General features: G+C 48.8%; 1 protein-coding gene across 1 annotated transcript in view; it reads left to right on the top strand.

Moving 5' to 3' along the window:
* The first annotated feature begins 3,808 nt into the window (after window positions 1–3,808).
* znf827 (zinc finger protein 827) overlaps window positions 3,809–17,689 on the top strand; it is a 56,644-nt gene continuing 42,763 nt past the window's right edge. Inside the window, 2 exon segments of the mRNA XM_027031002.2 lie at window positions 3,809–4,153; window positions 14,765–15,973. Of these exon segments, the coding sequence (XP_026886803.2) occupies window positions 4,111–4,153; window positions 14,765–15,973 (1,252 nt within the window). The 5' untranslated portion in view covers window positions 3,809–4,110.

Raw genomic sequence — 17,689 nt, forward strand, 5'->3', positions numbered from 1 at the left:
GGGAGAGAGGAGAGGAGAGAGGGGAGGGGGGAGAGGGGGGGAGAGGAGAGAGGAGGGGAGAGGGGAGGGGAGAGGAGAGGGGGGAGTGAGGAGAGGGGAGGTGAGAGGAGAGGGGAGGGGGGAGAGGAGAGGGGGGAGGGGAGATTAGGGAGAGAGGAGAGGAGAGAGGGGAGGGGAGAGGAGAGAGGAGGGGGGAGAGAGAGGGGGGAGGAGAGGGAGGAGTGCGGAGAGGGGAGGGGAGAGGAGAGGGGAGGGGGAAGAGGAGAGAGGGGAGAGGACAGGGGGAGAGGGAAGAGGGGAGGAGGGAGGAGAGAGAGCAGAGGAGAGGGGAGGGGAGCGTTTGGGCGTTTGGATGTTTGAGTGTTTGTACGTTTAAGTGTTTGGGCATTAGAGTGTTTGGACGTTTGAGTGTTTGTGCGTTTCAGTGTTTGGGTGTTTGGACGTTTGAGTGTTTGAGTGCTTGGGCGTTTGAGTGTTTGGGCATTTGTGCAGTGTCGTCCTCTAACACGAGGTCTGGGACCGTAAGGCTCTGTTTAACCTCATGTGAGGACATTCAGTCTCAGGAGGTTAAACACAAATGTTCCCTGGTTCGGTTCAACCTTGTTCTATGACGGCGCTCCTGCCAGTGAAGGAAGCATCTTGCTGATTGTGGCGTATAAACATGTAAAGGCAAAACCTTTGGCAACACCTCCTGATGCAAATAGACATGGTGCATTGCTGGCACTGTAAAGACAGCACATAAAGACGCTGTAATACGTAAGATGAGTTATCGTGACAACTCACATCTCAAACCTCTCCCCGGGTTTGAGGGTCTGTAAATAAAGCCCCATTGAGCTAATTCTACACTAACATGGCGGATGGAGCTGGCGGGTAACTGGCTGTGGTGTGTTTGGCCTCGGGGAGAGATATTCCTCTTCATACAGATGTCTTTATCCTCTAGTAAAGCACCTGAAATTCATTTAGAGCTCTAACAACCTGCGCTGCTGCAGGGAACCATTTTAATAAGTAGTAATAACAGCCACAGACAAAACAAGTCATTTTCCAAAGAGCTGCAGAACAATCGTTGTTATCAATAAAGTTAAAAGAAACATAATTAGCTGGACAGCTTTGGATCAAAATAATTTGTTTCTCACATAAAGGTAAAAAGGGTATTGGGCTAATGTCATGTAGTCAAATAAAGAGTAGAGTGACAGTTCACAGTTACCTGGTGTACCAAGTGTCTGTAAAGAACATCAGAGCTACACATCTGTCTGTTTCTTATAATGTTTATTTGTAAAACATAAACTAAAGATGATTTATAGTGAAATTAGTCTTAATAAATGAATGCCTACTTTCAAATATGTTCATTCAGACAGATGTAAACAAGCCACACTTACAACCTGAATGCTCCTGAATGCTCCTAAGAATACAGGATTTATTTTTACTGAATATTTATCTCATTTTTACCTTAATTTTTTCCTTTTTTTTACTAAGATCTTTTACCAAAGATCTCTAACTAGATTAAATTTTTAGATGCAAATGTGTGCAGGAATAAAAGGCTAGAGGTAATTAGTAAAATGATACTTCAAGATGTGTGTGTGTGCGTGTGTGCCTGCGTGCATGTGTGTGTGTCTAAGTGAAGAGTATCAAATAGAAATGAAGGGCGATTTCCCATTGGCTAACATCTGTTGCTGCTGAGGTCTTGCTGATACACAGCCACACTGCAAAATGATGTCTGCAAGATGACCTTAAGGTCGACACCAAGTGTGAGGTCATGCCACGGTTGCCATGGTTACTATCAGCCGATTGTCTGTTCGCACGCATTACCTCAGCTGCCTGGCACTAGCAGGGTCACAGCACAGCCCCTGACCTTGCCATGCACAGCAAAAACAAGCACCACACACACACACACCATTTACAGTACAGGCACACCCCAAATATAGTACACACACCGGACACAGACACAGACACACACACACAGATACAGATACACACACACCAAATACAGTACTGATACACACACACACCCCAAATACAGTAGATACACACACACACACACACACACCAGATAGAGTACAGACACACACACCAAATACAGTAGATACACACACACCAAATACAGTACAGATACACCTCAAATACAGTACACACACCAGACACAGACACAGACACACACACCAGATACAGATACACACACACCAAATGCAGTACTGATACACACACCAAATACAGTACAAACACACACACACACACCCCAAATACAGTAGATACACACACACACACCCAAATACAGTACACACACCAAATACAGCACGCACACGCACACACACACCGGATACAGACACACAAACATGCCAAATACAGTACAGATACACACACACCAAATACAGTACAGATACACCTCAAATACAGTACACACACACACACACCAAATGCAGTAGACACACACACAACATCAAATACAGTACAGACACACACACCCTAAATACAGCACACGCACACACACACACACACACCAAATACAGTACAGACACACAAACACATACAGTAAACAAAGAACCGATCGTTAGGGTGAGGGTATTAGTGCTATAAAAATTCACAACAAATCTTCCAAAACATAGTAATCAGACATGGATCTCTCACGATTTCTCCATCTTCACTGTTTCTACTGATAAACTACCAGTCTGTTGTCCTGTCATCTCTCAGTTACTGTAGCCCTACACACACACACACACACACACACACACTCCTCCTGTTCTCTTCATCCAAAACTTTACAGTTGACCGGCCCCTCTTAGAACCTGCTGAAGAAGGACAATGGGCCAGTGTGTGTGTGTGTGTGTGTGTGTGTGTGTGTGTGTGTGTGTGTGTGTGTGTCTGCTAGAGAGAGACACATTCGTATTCTAATGAGCTAGGTACTGTGTGAGTGTCAGTCACCTGTGCAGAGGCGAAGTGGGCTAATCTGGGCCCTGCGCTAATTGCCACGGTAACAGGCAGCACGTGCGTGTGGCTGTGCGAGATGTGTGTGTGTGTGCGTGTGTGTGTGCGTGTGTGTGTGAGGTGGGGGGTAGGATGGCAGCATGGCACCAACGCCGTCCTGCTCACACCAGAGAGGTGTGAAAGAAGGAGCGCGGCCAACGTCGAGCAGTCTGTTGGAGACGCTGCGTGTGCGGAGACGCCTGCTGCACTCCAACAGGCTTCGCTCAAAAAGAAAACACAAAAAGCTTTTGTGCCGTGGTGGGATTATTGCACTTGTTTTTATTTATTTATATAGTTTGTTCTTCTTCCTTTGATGGTGTTACAACCTGGTTGTGGTTGTGTAACTCATTGTGTAATTACTGTAATTAAGTGGTGTTATGTCATGTTCTGTTATGTCAAGTTTTGTGCAAAATATCCGTGTGGTGTTCCTTTTAATGTTATTTTTTCCTTTTCATGAAAGTCTTTTATATAAACGTTTAAATTAAAATCAGTTGTGGCATTTCTATCTTAAAACATGAATTTGAAAAATGAATGTAAATATGAAAAAGCACTTTTTTGTTCATATATTTTACCAGGCAAACTGTGTTCAAAATCCATATAAACGGTAAAAAGAAAAAAGAAAGAAAAAAATAAATAAATTTTTAGTTGAAATTATATGAAAACCGGAAATAAAAATACTTTACATTTACTTGGCCGCGTGCATCTGCGTTTCAAAGTATCAGTTTGCGTTTTTACAAAAAAAAATCTTTTCGTGGTCAGTTCAGTATACACCGAGAAAGCTCGCGGGCACCTTGTTCCTTTCTCGTCGCTCTAGCGGGTGAGCTCCAGCGCGCGCGCGCGCACGCGCGTGTGTGTGTGAGTGTGAGCGAGAGAGGGAGTGTGTGAGTGTGTGTGTGCTCTGCTGTTGCTGCCCTTTGATCCCTGCATTAGTGTTAGTTAGGGGCTCGGAGACACACACTTACACACAGAGCAGCCATAGTCAAGACACGGAACAACAACAGCACCTCCTCCTCTGCTCGAGCCCAACAATACACTTCACGAGCGCAGCCAGGTGCACGACAGCCTGCCAGCACGCTCCGCGCGACATTTCAATGGGAAGAGACCTTTTTGCTTTTTATCCTTAAAGCAGGAGGAGAATGTGATAAACAGGAACATGCCGCGGAGGAAACAGGAGCAGCCCCAGCGCCTGCCGTCACGTAAGTGCTGTGGGCTCGCGCGGACGGGCATGTCGGTGGGTTTTGCGCAGCAGTTCGGGGTGAGAGAGGTGAAGCAGACAAAGGCTCGTGGGTTATTTCTCGTTTTCTCGGGCTGCACTAGGCAGCCATGTTGGCGGTGAGAGGCTAGCGAGCGGGCGCTCTAACGGCAGCTCGCGCAGAAAGGTCCCGTTCCGCCTAAAGGTTGCGGCCAGTTCGCTCGCGGATCGGCGGGATTTGGCGTTATGGCGCTGCGTTTTCCTACGTGTGTCCGCGCGAGTCTCTCGGTCGGAACAGAGAGGAGGATCAGAGTCTGGCGCGGTAAAACGAAGGGTCAGTCGGATCACACGAGCCAGACTCGGGCTTCCGTGCCCCCGTCTCGCGAGCTCTGGCGCTATCGTGCACCACTCGGCAACTTCAATTCGCCTTAAAACATACGCGTGCAACTTTCCGCTGTTCATGAGCGCTCGGTGCGCAACTCAATCGTCGAGTTTTTGGTGTGGGCTACTTTGCGCGCGGAGTGAGATGTTTTAGAGCGGAGGTCTTCTCCTCCACCCCTCCCAGCGCAGGGCTCGTGCCTGCGGGCTACCCGTGTCAGAGCCGTGCTCGGTCACCTGAAGTTCAGCCGTTCCCTTCCTCTGCTCCGCAGCCGTTCATTGCAGACAGACTGCGATCAATAAGACCAGCACGCGCCTTTCTGTGCCCTCGCCATGCCGAGCTACTCGGGGTGGGCTGTGGACGTGGTGGAATGAGCGAGCACAGTTCGGTGGGTTGACCCCGTGGTAGCGGGATGTGCGGATTGTGCTTTTATCTGCTCACTAATACACTGCTGCACTTCCACGTGCTGGCCAGGAGAGGACGCTTGCGGCAGACCGGAGATCAGCAGAAGAACTCGCTAAATGGGGCTGTTTGCTTTTAAACTAATAATATCGGAGAACGAAATGAACATTTCTGCCACGATAACACACGTACATAAGTGACGTCAGCTGTCCTCGCCTTCATTAGCTGATTCCTTCGTGCGCGTGTGCTGAGATGTGTTCTTGCTGGAATATGACATTTAATCTGCACCGTTACACGCGTTCTTATTATTGTTTTCCTCGCGTGACGGGCATGTACGTGATGACTGCTGTGGCGTTGTGATTTCTAGAGGCGCGTGTTTGATGGGACGCTGGGACCTGTGACTGGTCCAGTTCACTAAACTGGTCCATGGTGCAGGAGCTTCACGCGGGACGTCTGAGTCGCTGGTGTGTCGTCACACGCGTGCCGGTAGTGAAACTGCTTTAGCGTCCGTTCATTAAAGGGCGGCATGAGCCGGAACAACGGTGTTCGCTGCTGCTCGTTTCCGTTGATCATGGCTCCTATAGTGCTTTGGGTTTTGGACATGTTTCAGGGTCTGAGCCTGGGGGCAGGTCTCTTCACTTCAGCTTATGTCGCACTGTCATCAGTAGGCAGAGTGTGGTGTGCTGTAAGTGATGTCATGCACAGTTAGGACGGCTGTGTTAATGTGCACCGTTCAGTTAGCAAGTCACACGTTTATCTGCACGTGTATATGTATAATGTGCAGGAGGGTACTGAGGTCATGGTTTGGGTCACATGCTCTCATTTTGACAGTTAAGTATAAAACCTTGGCCTTCTGCGCAGTACTCAGACCCGCGGGGACCTCGAGACCTTGGCTTATATAACCTCTGTGTCTGTTAATTTAGGAGAACTCATACATTTTGATCGGCCATCGGGTCATAGATCACCAAGCTTGTAAATGAATCCAAGTTAAAGCACAGAACGTAATCTACAATGTTGATCTCTCATTACCATGTTTTTAAAAGCTTTCTGCCGCGCCACAGAGGTTGAACGGGGTTACCACTTTTCCCCCCTTCTCTCTCTCTCTCTCTCTCTCTCTCTCTCTCTCTCTCTCTCTTTACTGTTCTTTGTCTCAGTTGAAAGCCACCATTTTGTGGAAACCCACAGCCCATATCATTCTTACATTCTGACCTTTGCCATTAGCTAAAATGTCTCCCTCTGGGAAGCCAGACGTTTCGGTTATATGCTTCCCAGCTTCCACAGGATCTGCATTTTGCAAATGGAGGAACTGGAGCACTATGTTAATGCTGTGTCTTCATTACTGAGCCCATGTCAGAGTGTGTGTGTGTGGTGGGGGGTCTCTGTACCTTACTGTAATGGTGGGTCACTGGCTCCTATCCACTCCTCTATGATTATAATGACCTTGGCTTGAAAACATTGGATTAAGGGGAGAGCAAAATCAGGGGAGATCTCCATTTCACTCTTGGCATCCGATTTGTTGGGAGTATGTGCCAAGAGCCCCCCTAGTCCCTCTCCTCCAACCACTCTCCCCCTAGCCCCTCCCCCCTCTCCCCTAGCCCCTCCCCCCTAGTCCCTCTCCTCCAACCACTCTCCCCCTAGCCCCTCCCCCCTAGTCCCTCTCCTCCAACGACTCTCCCCCTAGTCCCTCCCCCCTCTCCCCTAACCCCTCCCCCCTAGTCCCTCTCCCCCAACCACTCTCCCCCTAGTCCCTCCCGCCTAGTCCCTCTCCCCTAGCCCCTCCCCCCTCACCCTTGTCTACACACCCCTTACTCCACCAGTTTGATCAGGCTCTCACCAGTGTCTGCCCAGTTCAACTCAAGCGAATAATGATATAAAGGCTTTCGCTTAGAAATGAATTAAAGGCCAGGTCTAAGGGGGGAGGGGTGCCCCAGCCGCACACGGCCAACCACAACATTTCGATTCATCAGGCGTGCTGGACGGCCTTGGGTCTCATCACAGGTACAGTCCTAATGGCTCTCTGGAGACTCTGAGTTAAAGGGAGACACTTAAGAAAACAGGTGAGCGGCGGAGGGAGACACCCCTCGTAAGGGTGTGTGAACAGGTGAGCGGCGGAGGGAGATGAAGTGTGCCATGACAAGGCAGCTGGGTTTTCACTGCTAGCAGGGAGACTTACCCAAACACGGGTGTAGCGCACACGTTTTTATTTTTCTGGTTTGGGCGACGTGATTAATGATTAGTGCAAATGAAAGCTCACAGCTGGTCAGCGTGTTCAGAGGAGTTGTGTGAAACACACGTTTGAGTGAGTCTGGTCTTTCAAATGAGTTTTGTTTTTGTGCTGTCGAACATTTGTAGCTGAAAGGCAGGAAGGGGTGAGGTCATATAGGCACCACGCAATCTTCAGCACTTGACAGAGACCTCCCTTAAATAACTCCCTCTGAAAACCTTGGTTTTGTCTTCCACCTACCCAACCATCAAAGCTGAAGACCAGTCAGACACACACACTCCCTTCATCACATCGTCCCAACCTGGTGTTTGAAGTTCTGCTGACATGGAATGACACACAGCCCAAACACCGCTGCCCCCTCCCCCAACCGCCAAAGCTCCCACCTCAGTCAAAGCCAAACGGGACAGAAGTGTCTGACTCGGATAACAAGTCACGACGTGGAGATGTAGAGCTAGGAGTGCAGCTCTCAGGGAGCCCAGCCTGAGAAATAACCATCTCACAGGAGTAATAACCATCTCACAGGAGTAATAACCATCTCACAGGAGTAATAACCATCTCACAATAGTAGTAACCATCTCACAGGAGTAATAACCATCTCACAATAGTAGTAACCATCTCACAATAGTAATAACCATCCCACAATAGTAATAACCATCTCACAGGAGTAATAACCATCTCACAGGAGTAATAACCATCTTACGAGGGTGGGGGGCAGACAATTTAGAGAGAGAGAGGGAGAGAGAGAGAAGTTAAAGGGTGGAAAGAGCGTGTGCGTGTGTGTTTGAGAGTGAGAGGTGAAAGGTTGAGACGCTGGAACCTTGAAACATTTTTGTTGCACCACACAAGTGTTTCAAGGAAAAACATCCGCAACACCCATCACATGGCCAACACCCGGGAGTAGTCCATGGTCTACATGTCATGTTAGGTTGAGGGCTGTACATTATTAGCCAGTGTAGTGTGGCGGTCTAGCGGTGTGGGAGGGAGAGGGTGCACAACCCATCACACAGGTGACCTTAATAAGCGTACAGCAGTATAAAGGCGTCTCTTTTTAACACCTTGAAATGGTGGTGAGATGTTCATGTCACCTGTGTTCAGGATCTCTGTGTTAGCCTTGAGAGAGCTGGCCCTGAGCTGCCTGCTCACCTGACGGGTAAAAGTAGGTGTGTGATAGGGAGTTCTGGTCCATCCTGGGTCAGTACCTCTGGAATCTAGAGCATTCCCCTCATGCTGGACCAGACAGCATTATCCTCGCTGATCCAGACAGTTGTGTGGCCCCACTTGTCTTTTGGATTTAGGCCATAAAAGTACAAACTGAACTCTGCTCCCATTTTTCCCTCCCCATTTTGGGCGGGTCTACACACTCAATTCCCTGTCATCCCTAAACTGAATTCTCTGTCTTCCCTAAACATAAGCCGGAGAGGCAAGTGCTCTTTTTACATGAGAGCATCACTTTCCCAGTGTGAGGATTTTCCTGGTGGAAGGCTCTTTGTCTGTCTGCCAGAGCTCTGTGACATGGCACTGCTAGAACCCATACCAGTTATCAAACAAACACCAGTGAGCAGACAAACACCAGTGAGCAAACACCAGTGAGCAGACAAACACCTGGGGAGGAACAGCCCGGTTACACCTGGGGAGGAATCAGAGATCTAGAATGTAGTCATGTGAGGTTCTGGGCTTGGTTCTGGGGTTGGTTCTTGGTTTTGGGCTTGGTTCTGGGCTTGGTTCTTGGTTTTAGGCTTGGTTCTGGGCTTGGTTCTGGGGTCAGTTCTTGGTTTTAGGCTTGGTTCTGGGCTTGGTTTTAGGCTTGGTTCTGGGCTTGGTTCTGGGCTTGGATTTGGGGCCCACAGTCAGGCAGCCTCACTGTATGCGTCAGGTGTCTTTTTTGTCCTTTTGGTCGTAGTATTCATGTCTCGTTCTCAGGAGCAGCCGGTACAATAGGTCCAAAGAACCAGTGGTTTTCCTCTTTCTGTTGTTAGGGGGTGTATTAATGCGCTACCCCTCCTGGGCCTGGTGCGGAGCCCGCGGTTCTGGGCCTGACGCAGCCCTGCCTCCTCACTGAGTGCCAGCATGCTTTAGCCTTGTAGCTGTTCCAGCTCTTATGTAGTCTTCCAATTCAAATGACGCCTCAATTCAACGCTGAGGTCAACATGAAATGTCAACCTTATCCTCCTGCCAAAGGCGCAGCCACCGTTGTCATAGTGATCATTACTCCTGGTTTCCTTTTTTTTTTGCAATCATTGGTTGAGGGGACATGGCGGTACTGGGTCTGACACACCTGGCTGTATCTACACAAACCGAAAATGAAAGACTGGGTGTGTGTGTGTGTGTGTGTGTGTGTGTGTGTGCGGCGGACAAAAATAACTCCTGCGTCCTCCTTTACCACGGCAGGTTTGCGAGTCATATTGGGCACGGTGGCTGTGGCGTTATCGAGCTCATGTACATCGCTTGCTCTGTGAAAGCTGAGATGGCTATCGCTGTGACACAGAGGATGAACAATGCAGCACAACGCGTCAGCTGACCGGGCCACCGTTTAACATGGAGATTGGAAAAGGAGTCAGAGAGCTATCCTTCTGGACCTGCATGCAAAAGAGAGGACACCCCCTCCCTCCCTCTCTCTCTGTTTTTCCTTTCTCTCTCTCTCTCTCTCTCTCTCTCTCTCCCCTATCCTCTCTCTCTCTCTCCCTCTCTGTCTTTCCCTTTTCTCTTTCTCTCCCTCTCTCTCATGTCCTCCTCTCTAATGGCTGAATAGCCGCCTCCCCCATTCCAGAGGACGGCACTGGGACCAATCCTTCTTGTCCCTGGTTTTGATTGACAGGCTTGTGTCCAGGAAGGTTCTACCACAGGCAGCAGTGCCAAGCTGCTGTCTAACCAACATCACTGTAAAAAAAGCCATCTTAACCCGCGTACCTCCTCCAACGCTCTCTCTCTCTCTCACACACACACACACACACACACACACACACACACACACACACACACACACACACACACCCTTTCTCCCTCCCTCCCTCCCTGTCTGTTCCTCTCACCCCTCCTTCCTCTCTCTGGGTGGCTGGAGTCTGGCTTGGCCACGTCTCCTGCGTGTGTTAGTAGGATGGCTGTGATTTACAGTAAAGCCGAACCCGAGCTCAGGTCTGGGTGGGCGGCCCGTGTGTGCTGTTCGCGTCATCGCACCTACTCCTGTCCCCACGCCATACACACTAAGACTTCTCTTAAGATATTCTCTCTTCTGCATTTTCTAGCCACACACACTCACGCACACACACACACACTCACACACACACACACACTCACACACTCATGCACACACACACACCACACACACTCACGCACACACACTCACGCACACACACACACACACTCACGCACACACACACACACGCACACACACTCACGCACACACACACACTCACGCACACACACTCACACACACACTCACACACACACACTCACATACTCACACTCACACACTCACTCACACACACACACACACACCATCTCACACACACACATACACACACACACTTTCTTTTTTCTTTTTTTCTTTCTTGCGTTTCTTTGGGGTTTTTTTGTTGTTGTTTGGGTTTTCTGTGACTCATCTAAGGGTCGTGACCCTTCGTTCCTGCCGTGCGTAAGGCAGAGATCTGCTCGTCCACTGTGTGTCGCTGCCCTGGTCAGGATCAGGACTTCACACACATCCTGTGTAGCGTAAGACCACACTGCTCTACTGACGTTAATTCTATCTCTTTAAGGTAAAACTGATTTTTACTGCAGGGTAGTTTCACTCTTGTGTTTTCTGTGTGCGGTCGCTAAAAATGGAAACGTGGGCGGGGGGTGGGGGGTGAACACGCGAGCAAAAGGGGCCTCATCCACAAAGAGGAATTTCCGAGGTCTTTGAGGCAAAGGCGTCTGTCTCTTCTGAGAACACTTCTCCTTCCTGTTTCACCTCTGGCCCGCTGCCTGCCGTACCTGCCGTACCCGCTGAGCTCAGACGCCAGGTTTATCGAAACTCCCAGATGGTGATATGTAGAACACTTCAGTATAACATGGCAGCTATTATATATAACAGGGGCTGCGTTGTGTGTGTGGTCTCTCCCCAGTGCTGAGCCTGCCACACACACCGGGGGAGGGGGCGTGGTCTTCTGAGTGACTCTGCTGATGTAATCATTTATAGTGTTTTTATAGGCGGGGTTTTTGGTGATTACCATTAAAGCTTAAAAACTGGGAAACTATATTTTATATTTTATAATGTATTTATATTTGTTAACTATTTTTTTCTATTACATATAAATGAGGGCCTGCTTAGGTTCTGTCCTCAAAACAGATATATAAATACAGAAATACTAAAATAAATCCCCCCTATTTTGATGGATTCTTTTTTTGTGATTGGTTACTGTCTGGTCCAGGTCATTGTGTCCTTTGGCTGTGCTCATCTGTTCTGCTGGTCTGACACTGATATCTACTTACACTGAAACATCATGTTTTGTTGTTTTTTCCTCAAGACTTCTTCTCATCAGACACGATTACCGGGATCACCTCGCCTCCAAGGCCCGCCCCCCTTCTCCACCACAGAGCTCCACCCCCCGCTCACCCACCTCCCCCTCAGAGCTCCGCCCCCCACTTGTCCTCCTCCTCCGACAGAGCTCCGCCCCCCTGTTCTCACTCCTCCCCCACAGAGCTCCGCCCCCTGTCACTCAAGATGGCATGGGACCCATGAAGGTTTGCACCCTCCCTCAGTGCTAATAAGGCTGACTGGCAGGGGGGTTCATTAGCATCGCCCGCGGCCGTGGCAACCCCTCCAGAGCCCAGCCGACACTTAATTACTACCACCAACCTTCCTCAGCCTCTCTCATTCACAGCACTGCCCTCGCTGATGCTACGCCCCCTTAGCACAAAACCCCTTCCACTTCCTCCATGGTCACTGCCACTGGCTCCCAGCATGCACCAGGAAGGCAGTAACTTGCAGACTACAGACTTACATCACTTCTTCCATCCAAGTCTGATGGACTTGTCTGTGTCTGGTTTTGTTCTCCCAGAAGTCTGTGAGAGTCTTTCCCATTGGTCTGACAGTCACACCCCCGTTTTGTTGACCAATGGCCTCTCCAGCCTCTCCACCAAACACACACCCACACACACACACACATACCCACACCCACACCCACACACACACACCCACCCACACACACACACACACACACACACACCCACACACACACACACACCCGAACACACACACACACACACACACACAAACACACACACACATACACACACACACACACACAAACACACACACACTCTCATGCAGACACACACACAAACACACACACACTCTCATGCAGACACACACACACGTGCACACACACACACACACTCATGCACACACACACACACTTTCATGCAGACACAAAAAACTAACACGCACACACACACACACACACACTCTCATGCACACACACACACACACACACACACACACACACACGGGCGGCGGTTAGCCCGAGGATACCGGTCAGCGCAGTGCACTTGTCTGGACGCAGAGTGTGTGGTTGTTGGCATCCTGGTGCTTATCGGCCCCGGCAGAGAGGGCACATAGACCTCAGTCATACGATGTAATGTGTTTGTTGGTGCTGCAGCTGAACGCACGGGATCAAAAACATCAAAGCATCATGTGTGACTGCAGCCCTGCAACCGCGGGGGGGAGAGAGAGAGAGAGAGAGGGAGAGTTAGTGTAAGAGCCAGTGAGTGAGACACAGAGACATACTGAGAGGGAGGGAGAGAGAGAGGGAGGGAGGGAGGGAGAGAGAGAGGGAGGGAGAGAGCGAGAGGGAGAGAGAGAGAGGGAGAGAGAGAGAGAGAGAGGCAGGGGGTTGTTTCAGACAAAGCCGTGCGGAACTGTAGCCCAAGCCGTGACCTTGGGAAATGTCAGGCCGCCCACAGTATGTCCTGCCTGTACATACACCACCGGAGAGAGAGAGAGAGAGAGAAGGATAGAGAGAGAGAAGGAGAGATGGGAACAGAGGGAGAGAGAGAGAGAGTAGTGGGGGATAGTGCTTCTTAGCTTAGCCCAGCATAGCTGCAGTTCAGACTGAGTGTGTGTGTGTGTGTGTGTGTGTGTGTGTGTGTGTGTGCGTGTGTCCTTGGGTCAGCAATCTAGCCATTTGGCTCTGACTGCATTATGACCATTAGTGTGCTCACATGGACTTGTGGCATACATGAGCAGTGTTAGGGTGATCCCATGCTCTGTACACACACACACTCACACTCACACACACACTCACACTCACACACACACATACACACACAGGCACATGCGCTGACAGCTCTGTCTCAAACACCATCTCTTACAGAGTTGTTTGTAAACACTCACTCTCCTGTTGGTTTCAGTGTTTGTCCTCCTGCGTGTGTATGACGTCTTGTGCCACTGGTGAGCAGGTGTGCTCGTTCAGTGACGCTGCCCAGAAGTGCATTAACTGTAACGATCCAGGTGGGTTGCAGGGGCATCGTTGCCTGGCAACGGCTTTGCCATCCTCCTATAAACAGGGCTGTTGCTAGGCTTGTGTTGGGCTTGTGTTGGGGTGGCCGGGTGAGGCCATGATGGACACCAGCATCAGTGAATGAGAGAGAGCTCCAGTAGGGGGTGGGGCTGCCCTGTTTGTGCTGTTCTGCTGCCCCACACTTAGCTGCTGAACCAGTTTAAACTGGGCTGCACTAACTGGGCAGCTGTGGGACGGCTGTTCTGAGGAGTGTTGATACCTTCCTCCCACAGGCCTTTTGCTGTTGTGTTTTCCTGACATGTTCTTGTGGAGGGTTTGTTAATATGTATCAGGAATATTCAGTTTCTTTGTTCGCCCTTGTCTGGCAAGCTGTAATGTTTTGCTTATGAATATTGATACATGAAGTGTATATTAATGACCTTGGTGACCTTAACCCTATCCTTATTGGCTCCCTGGTGGTATCTGCAGACTCATGAATATTAATTCAGTCCTGTAACCTCCATTACCCTAATCTTTGCTGTCTAGCCTCCCTGAAGGGCCCGTTGCCATGGCAACCCTTTTACTAGGCTCCTTTAGAGCCTGATAAGAAAAAAAATGGTTAAAAAGGATGAAAATGGAGTCGTTCTAAGCATGGCAGAGGAATCCTGAAACTGTAGCATTTTGGAATTCTGTAACTGGTCATTTTTTATTCGGTATTATGTTTCTAACATTGGCGTTGTGCTCAGTGAGACGAGGTGATTGGTAAAGGTCACACAGCTCCCTCTCCAGAAGATTCTGGGTTGTATTCTGTGTTTCTGAGTTCATTCTACCAGGAAGTAACAAGAAACAAAAAAACTAAACTTTAGCATTTTCATTTAATGATAAGAATAATAAGAAATGTGCTATTGTGTAGTAAGAGCTTGTTCACACTTGGTGTGTGTGGTTGTGTGTGTGTGTGTGAGTGTGTGTGTGTATGGTTTGTGAGTGAGTGTGGTTTGTGTGTGCGTGTGTGGGTGTGTATTGTTTGTTTGTTTTTTTTTATGTGTGTGGTGTGTGTGTGTGTGTGTGTGTGTGTGTGTGTGTATTGTACATGCTACAGTCTGTTGTAACTCCTCTGCCTGTGTTGCGTTGCAGATGTGGACCGGACTGAAGGTGGCGCTGTACTGGGTGGCTCGGAGGAGGATGGCTGGTTTGGGAATGCCTCTGACAGTCCCTCGGAGTCGTCCTACGGCGACATTCCAGAGGAGCTGCGGGTGTCCCCAGAGAACGGGCCGCAGCCAGAGCAGGATGCCTCCTCAGAGAGCTCTGTGGGCTGTCCTACGCCTGTCCACCGCGCCTCCCTGGAGCTGCTGGGCCTGGACGCACGTGTGCTGACCACGCAAGACACGCTCTCCTCAGTGGTGTCCTCACTGTATTCCGGCGACGCTGCCCAGGGCCTGGGAAAGCCCCTTAGCAGCAACCTGCGGAGACTCCTGGAGGCGGGCTCGCTGAAGCTGGAAGGAGGGGAGCTGATTGGTCGAGGGGCTGTCAGAGGGGCAGAGTCTCCACCTGTGGGCTTGGCGCTGTCGCCATCTTCACGTCACGCACAGCAGCTAAGCGCGCTCGCACGCAGGCTTGCCGGAAACTCCGCCTCTGCTCCACCCGCCTCCGTGCCGGTGGTGAAGCAGGAGCCCAGCGACCCATTCAGCCCGGCGGAGGCGGGCGGAGGCTCAGGTGGCGCCGGCTTCATGTGGGTGGGGATGGGTGACGCGTGGCTGGCGGCCAGCTGTTCGGGGGTGAGCGGCAGCAGCCTGTCACCTGACTCAGCCATCCAGAAGCTTAAGGCGGCAGCCAATGCTGTGCTCCAGGACAAAGGCACCGTGACCTCATCTGGCTCCGCCTCTTCCTCATCCTCCTCCTCCTCCTCATCAGTCACCTCATCCTCTGCTGCATCCTCCGTGGCGGCACTGGGCGGGCGGCCAGACGACGCCATGCGCTTCGACGCCTTCACCTCACCGTTCAGCTCGCAGTCCGCCAGCTCCACGCTAGCCGCGCTCTCCAAGAAGGTGTCTGAGCGGAGCCAGCAGGTGACGGCCACACCCGAACATCCGCCCACCACCGCACACTTCCTCTCGCTCGTCTCCATGACGTCATCAGCAGCTCTGCTCAAAGAGGTAGCAGCACGGGCCGCCGGGAACCTGCTGGTGGAGAAGAAGGAGTCGCCCGCACCGCTGACGCTCGGAGCCTCGGAGGACGTCAAGCCCCTGCTGGACAGGAACCAGAAGGTGGCCACACCCTCCCAGACCATGGACATTCTGCTGCCCTCCACACCCAAGGGAAGGGGTAAACCCAGCAGCCAAGCAGGTACCAGGCAGGCCCACCACACGCCCATGGCAACATGTTTTGGGGGTCAGATACGATGGACATTAAGCAGTTCTGGGCTAAATATTAACATGTTTGCATAATTCCTGCTCTAACTTGCTTATGGTTTTTAAGAGCGCCACAATTTTACACGTTAAGAAAGATTCGGGTCTGAAGGCTTTGACGTCCGATGTCATAGAACACGTTCCTGGCAGACAGCTAATATTATGCAAACTAACACGATTTACAAATCAGATATTAAATAACTCACTTCCTGACATGGTTTGGAAATCAGATATAAAATAAACTGTAACTGTTACATAATTATACCAAACTGTAACATACTTATACCAAACTGTAACTGTTCCATAATTATACCAAACTAACAGACTTATACCAAACTGTAACTGTAACATAATTATACCAAACTGTAACTGTTACATAATTATACCAAACTGTAACAGACTTCCTGGCATGGTTTAAAAATCAGATATAAAATAATTCACTTCCTGACATGGTTTACAAATCAGATATAAAATAACTTGCTTCCTGAAACAGTGGCTGTAACCCTCCAGTGATCAGTTTGTTTATATGATATCCCTGTTATAGCTGCATTATTGCCAGATATACTGGATCTTAGTGGCCACGACAGTGTGACGGGGATTTGTACTGTAGTGGTAATGATGGACGAGGAACAAGATGAACTATTCAGAATAATTCTACCAAACTGTAGCATAATTATCCCAAACTGTAACATACTTATACCAAACTGTAACTGTAACATAATTATACCAAACAATAACTGTAACATAATTATACCAAACCATAACTGTAACCTAATTTTACCAAACTGTAACATAATTATACCAAGTTGTAACTGTTACATAATTATACCAAACTGTAACATACCAAACTGTAACTGTTACATAATTATACCAAACAATAACTGTAACATAATTATACCAAACCATAACTGTAACCTACTTTTACCAAACTGTAACATACCTATACCAAACTGTAACTGTTACATACTTATACCAAACTGTAACTGCAACATACTTTCGCCAAACTGTAACTGTAACATACTTATACTAACATAATTATACCAAACTGTAACATACCTATACCAAACTGTAACTGTAATATTATTATACCAAACTGTAACTGTAACATAATTATATCAAACTATAACTGTAACATAATTATACCAAACTGTAACAGACTTCCTGACATGGTTTAAAAATCAGATATAAAATAATTCACTTCCTGACATGGTTTACAAATCAGATATAAAATAACTCGCTTCCTGAAACAGTGGCTGTAACCCTCCAGTGATCAGTTTGTTTATATGATATCCCTGTTATAGCTGCATTATTGCCAGATATACTGGATCTTAGTGGCTACAACAGTGTGACAGGGATTTGTACTGCAGCGGTAATGATGGACGAGGAACAAGATGAACTGTTCAGAATAATTCTACCAACCTGTAACATAATTATACCAAACTGTAACTGTAACACACTTATACCAAACTGCAACTGTAACATTGTTATACTAAACTGTAACATACACCAAACTGCAACCTACTTATACCAAACTGTAACTGTAACATACTTATACCAAACTGTAACTGTAACATTATTATACCAAACTGTAACTGTAGCATAATTATATCAAACTATAACTGTAACATAATTATATCAAACTGTAACTAACATA

Source organism: Electrophorus electricus, chromosome 11 (genome assembly GCF_013358815.1).
Source record: "Electrophorus electricus isolate fEleEle1 chromosome 11, fEleEle1.pri, whole genome shotgun sequence".
NCBI lineage: Eukaryota > Metazoa > Chordata > Actinopteri > Gymnotiformes > Gymnotidae > Electrophorus > Electrophorus electricus.